Source organism: Scyliorhinus torazame, chromosome 3 (genome assembly GCF_047496885.1).
Source record: "Scyliorhinus torazame isolate Kashiwa2021f chromosome 3, sScyTor2.1, whole genome shotgun sequence".
In the NCBI taxonomy this organism is placed as follows: domain Eukaryota; kingdom Metazoa; phylum Chordata; class Chondrichthyes; order Carcharhiniformes; family Scyliorhinidae; genus Scyliorhinus; species Scyliorhinus torazame.
The window spans coordinates 156496285-156502284 of record NC_092709.1 but is presented as its reverse complement, the minus strand read 5'-3'; the positions used below and the strand labels follow the sequence as shown (position 1 = coordinate 156502284).

The 6000-nt window shown below is 49.1% G+C and overlaps 1 protein-coding gene across 1 annotated transcript in view; it reads right to left on the bottom strand.

The window, feature by feature from the left end:
- Nucleotides 1-504: 504 nt before the first annotated feature.
- The window catches only part of haspin (histone H3 associated protein kinase), a 101880-nt gene continuing 96384 nt past the window's right edge, over nucleotides 505-6000 (bottom strand). Inside the window, exon 15 of the mRNA XM_072496446.1 lies at nucleotides 505-888. Within this exon, the coding sequence (XP_072352547.1) occupies nucleotides 681-888 (208 nt within the window). The 3' untranslated portion in view covers nucleotides 505-680. The remainder of the gene's footprint in view (nucleotides 889-6000) is intronic.

Here is a 6000-nt window from a genome sequence, read left to right as displayed (position 1 = left end):
CCCCCAACCAGGGCGGCCGCAGGCTGTGTCTGCAGCCGCCACTTCGAGTGCCTGCCGGGTGGAACCATGAATGAACCACATCGGCGGGAACTTGGCCAGTTGCTGGCGGAGATTCACCACGAGGGCCTTTCAATGGATCCTGACCGGCACCGCCTCGACCTCGATTAGCAGCGATTTCCCCGGTCCCCGGAGAATTGCGGGAAGACTTCGGAATCGCGGGTCTGACGCCCCATTCTGCACCCCAGCGCCAAGCGCGATTGCGACGCGGAGAATCCCGGCTCACAATCTTCCGGCTTGAGCAGACCAATGCACTCAGGCAAATACATAAAATATATGGCTCAAAGTAATTTTGTTTTATCTTGCATTCCATTGGCACAAGGATCTTTTCCGGTGCTATTAATAGTACCCGGCTTCTTTAGGTGCCAACAGAAAGAAATTAAAAATCGATGGCAAACCCTGTGAAAGGTCTTAAATTGGTTCCGAATGATAAGCTACAGGTTAGAATGGAGTTTCACTTTGGCAATCCAAAATACTGGATTTAATCTGTTACTGCATTAATCATTTTACACACTACAAATTTATTTACGTAATATATTACATGATATCTTACAGTATTTAAAATCACTATTTTAAAGTTTACTCGACTTTATTTACACATCTGAAAACAAAGGCAAAATATTTTAGCTGTTTTGAAACAGAGGACTTGACGCTAGTAAATCTACAGCACATTGATGCTCTAGAGATTCATGCATGAACTCCTTAAATTGTTTTTCAAGTGTCTTGTGAGCTCTGGTGGTTCTTTTCTTGTACTGCAAGCTTAACATTTTGTCAGCCAGGTAATGCAACCATAACACGTTTGTGTGTGGATTGTATGTTGCCCAGTTGTTACTGAGAAATAAAAGAAAGCGTTCATTAGTTTCATTTAAAAAAGACAAAAGAGAAATACAGATTTTAAAAGGTGCCATTGTTGTGAATGTTCAAAACTCGGATTCCAATAAACAGACAATTTGAAGTATCAGGAATGGCATACACGTGTGCCATAATTATTCAGCAACAATTTTGGATAGTTTAATAAAAGGTTTCAGACTAAAAGATGTCAGTGGATCATGCTAAGCCAAACCTAAAAGCTGCATTTTATAGTGTCTGGATTGAATGTTGATTTGTCAATACAGAAATGAGCCAAGGATTATTTTAGCTGATATATTTTCAACAACATATTAGTCATTGGAATGACACTGATCATTCAGATCTGGAATGGCAAAGAGTTGATGTTCATCGAATTCAAAAGGCAGAGTGATTTGGACCGTCAGCCTAGGTTGCACACAATGGGCACGATCCAGCCACGTCCCGCATAATCGCAGTGATACACGGCCGGTGAATCCAGGGAGAGTCCTCCCTCGGGATCCTTGGCAGCCGCAACACCTCGCGAGATCTAACCAGATCTTGCAAGATGTCGCAATCTGGGTCCTGTCTACAAGGGGCAGGACCCAGTCTCGCACAGTTAAGTAGGTTTAAGAAAAGAGGGGCCACCATAGCTGGGTGTCCTCACTTGGGAGGGTGGGGTAGGGGTGCAGGGTAATGCCCATGTATGTTGGGGGAGTGACATTACTCATGCATGGAGGGGGACCTTCAAGCTCACTTGGAGTTCGGTGCTACTTTCAAAATGATAGACGGATCTTTGAGCAGCCAGTCTTGCCAGCGAGTTCAGCTCCCAGGATGAAACAAATTCTAAGGGTGTGATTTACCCGAATGGGAACAGAGTCCTATAGCGTGCGATTAGCCGAGTGTTTCGCAGTGCTTGGAGCGCCATGAAACATCGCACTATCAAGCGGCCATTCAAGTAGATCGGGGGCCTCATGTGCAATGTGCGGCCAAGGCCACATTTAGTCCTGTTTCTGCACTGAGGAGCTCTGCTCACTGGAACTCCTTGGTACAGGGAGAGATCGGGACGCCATTTTTAAATAGTGTCCAGATCTCTCGACCTCCTGACGCGACACTCGCACCCACGCAGTCTGAACCGATCCCGGTCGTGTGAAAAATGCCAGCTTGGCACCCTGGCAGTGCCAGCCCAGCACCTTGATAATGTCCCTGCCAGCTGGACGTACCACCTGGGAACCTTGGCAGTGCCAGGGTGCCCAGGTGGCAGTAGTGCCAGCATGCCTACAAGGCAACCACCTGGGGGTCTCTGATCCCCTGGGAGGCCCTACGAGTGTTGTTCCGTCTGGTGCCCATTCGTGGAGACCAGCACTGAACTGCACTCACCCGAGGTCTCCAAGGCGAGGGGATAAGATCCAGCTCCTTGGTAAGATCTCGGGGATGCATATTAGAATAAGACTAGCTGTCCCACAATGGGTGGGATTCATATCGCGACATCTTCTCGCCAGTGTTGGTGAGCCGGGTAGTCCCTGGAAGAGGGATCATCCAGCATCTATCAGCCATGCCGCGCTGCTTTTCAGGCGCAAGCCAGCCAGCAAGTGTGGGCTAGCCCGGAGAGAAACTCCCAAGGGCCAAAGTTGGCAGTGGGGAATTCGCCGTCAGAGGCGGGGAGAAATTCCCAGCCAACCTCGCCTGAAATGACTCTTGCGTACAATGTGATTCAACTATGAGAAATCTTGCTGCAAAGTAGCTCAGTGTGCAAACTGGCCAATATTAATATTGTATTAGTAACAGTGCCCATAACTATTTAGTCTGCCACAGGTAATATCATATCCCATATGTTTGTGGGGCAAAGCACCATAAGAATGTCACCAATTGCAACATCATTAATTTGATATCCATTTATGCAAAACATAAAAATACCCATTTCTCTGTATGTATTTAAAAACGTCATGGGCCAGATTCTTTGTTCCTGAGACTAAGTGTTGACACCAGGCCAGGATTAGTGGACTTAAATTGTCGCTGCTCCTGGACCAATTCACCAACCATTAAGGGGCTAGCACCGGCGCCACATGGAACAATCGATTCCAATGAGAACCCGGATTTGGCGGGTTCAGGATTGAAATTCAGGAGGCTGACAAGCTGCAGCCGCATATACACACTTCACTCCCCACGCACCCCAGCCAACAAGATGGCAGCAAGGACTGCGGCACATCGTTTCACGGACACTGAACTCGAGACCCTGCTAGATGCCGTGGAGAAGAGGCAGGCAACCCTGTGCCCTGGGGTGGGAAGAAGGCAGCCAGCTGCCGCCACTCGCATGCCTGGACGCAGGTAGCACAGGTCGTGAGCGCCTGAGGCAACACCGTCCGGACTGGCCAGCAGTGCTGAAAATAAAATGCACAAACTTCCCCTCCAGAGAAGATCGCTCTTAATCGTCTTGAGATGGAGAATATTGGAGGCTGGACCTGCGGCCATTCAGCGTAGCAGAACAGAGAGCATGGGATGTGGTCAGGGCCTGGAGAAAGGGTATTCGCCGAGGCGGAGATTGGCATCAGACGAGGAAGTGAGGCCCGGCTGAGTTGTAGTTCCCCATGGCACATGTGTCGTGTGTCCCCCACCCCTCCCGCCCGCTTCCCCAGCCCACTGTCCAATCATGCATCTTGCAGGAGCTCCTGATGATGCCGCGAGTCCTCCTGGTGTCCCCCGTCCCAACCACAAGTGGAGAATAGCAACAATGAGGACACACACAGCGATGGGAGCCTTAGATTATCATAGAATTTACAGTGCAGAAGGAGGCCATTCAACCCATCGAGTCTGCACCGGCTCTTGGAAAGAGCACCCTACCGAAGGTCAACACCGCCACCCTATCCCCATAACCCAGTAACCCCACCCAACACTAAGGGCAATTTTGGACACCAAGGGCAATTTATCATGGCCAATCCACCTAACCCGCACATCTTTGGACTATGGGAGGAAACTGGAGCACCCGGAGGAAACTCACGCACACACGGGGAGGATGTGCAGACTCTGCACAGACAGTGACCCAGCGGGGAATCGAACCTGGGACCCTGGAGCTGTGAAGCAATTGTGCTATCCACAAGGCTACCGTGCTGGCCCCTTCATCCCACATCTGGTGACATCCCGGAGCTCGAGTCCGGGGAAGACATCGACTTTTCATCATAGCTATCTTCAACACCCACCATCATCCCAGAGACACTCACCTCGGTTGGGCACTTCAGTGAAGAGGCTCCTGGGGCACTATCTGGTGCGCACGTGAAGGTAGAAACCCGAGGGGGCAGATGGTCGGAGGGCGGCCCGACCACAGGGACTAGCTGCCGTTTTTCGGGCTTCTGGAAAGGATGATCCCATCGGTTGTGGAGATGCAGTCGCAAAACCAGAGACTATATGAGGGGTTGTCGGCAACCATCCAGCACCTGCAAGTGCAGTCACCGCACAGTTGGCTTGCACGGTGGAGGTCTTGGGCACAAAGGCTTCAACCATGGGTCAAGATGTCAAAGGCCTGGGACACTCTGTGCAGGTGGTGGTCGAGGCCCAGGACAGGGCTACCCTGTCACAGACAGCCATGTATCAGAGATACCTGGACATTGCAGCGGCGCTCCAGAGGGTGGTCCAGTCACAGCAGGTGATCAGAGCACCAGCGGCATTGCCCAGGCACTGGCCGATGTAGCACAGACAGATAGAGGTGGCCCAGTCCCAGCCAGAGGAGGCGCAGTCACTGGTTGATGTGGCACAAGACCTAGAAGGTGGTGGCGCAATCACTGGGTTATGTGGCTCAATCCCAGAGGGAGGTGGTGAACTCCCTGTGCTCCATGACCACAAGCGTGGAGTCGGGAGCGGGCCTCAAAGACTGGCAGCGCCAGGTGGCGGGGGAGGCTCAGGGGTTAGCTCCACCCACACCCCACCCCATGGAGTAGCCCGGGGGTCATCGGGCATTGGGGGGTGGGGTGTTAAGTAATGGGTTAAGAAACACTGCAATTAGTTGTCTCATTTATGTTAAGTATCCATTAATTTGACACTGATATGTAAAGGGGCTTCAGGTGGCCTCTGTCAGGTGGTGTGTTGTTAAGAGTTTTGTGCAGAGGCTGTGGAAGTGAAATAAATGGTGTTTGGTGAAAGGGAACAAGAACTTTAGACTCTTCATATCACAGCAACTAAAACGGCTAACAATTGGTAGCAGAGGATGGTTGCTGTGTAAATGTGAAGGGTTGAAAGATACAACTTTTCCAGATCAAACCAAGGGGTGAGTGAGAAAAGATTTTTAAAAGAGGGATATATGGCTGAACCCAGGATAAAGATGGCTGGATATCCTCCCTTATTTTCTGAAAGTGAATCGTACGACCAATGGAGAAGTGCAGTAGTTATGTGGACTAAAGTAACTGCTTTGGGAAAGAGAAAACAAGGTATGGCATTGGCTCTTTCTCTACCATATGGCAGTAAAATCCGAAACAAAGTGCTTTCTGAGCTGGAATTGGAAGAGTTAGACTCAGAAGAAGGTCTGGAGACTTTATTACATTATATGGATAAGAATTATAAGAAAGTTGACTTGTTAAGTGCGTATGAAGCATGGTCGGATTTTGATAAGTTCCGGAAAATGGAAGATATCTCCTTGGAAGACTATATAATGAAATTTGGTAGACTATATAAAAGGCTGCAGAAACACAATCTGGAATTTCCACAGTCTGTGTTGGCCTTTAAATTACTTGACTGTGCTAGAGTGAGCAACATGGATAGGCTCCTGGTTTTGACAGGAGTTCAGTTTACTGATAAGGATACCTTATTCGAACAGATGACAAAAGCTTTACAAAAGTTTCTGGGGAAACATTCGATTCCGATGGCTCTGATGACCCAAATAGGTCAGCCTGCAATAAGGCAGAATATGGAAGATACACTAGTAACAGGATGGCAAAATCGTATGGCTACGAACAGGGCTCAAGACTATAAACGGAGACCGAGACAAGGAAATTATGAAGACAGAAACCCAGTTAGAACCTACAATAGGAAGATGAACCCCAGAAATGCACGGGGCATGATAAATCGATGTTTTCGATGTGACTCTCAATACCATTATGCTTTCAAATGTCCAACTCGTTATGATAGTGT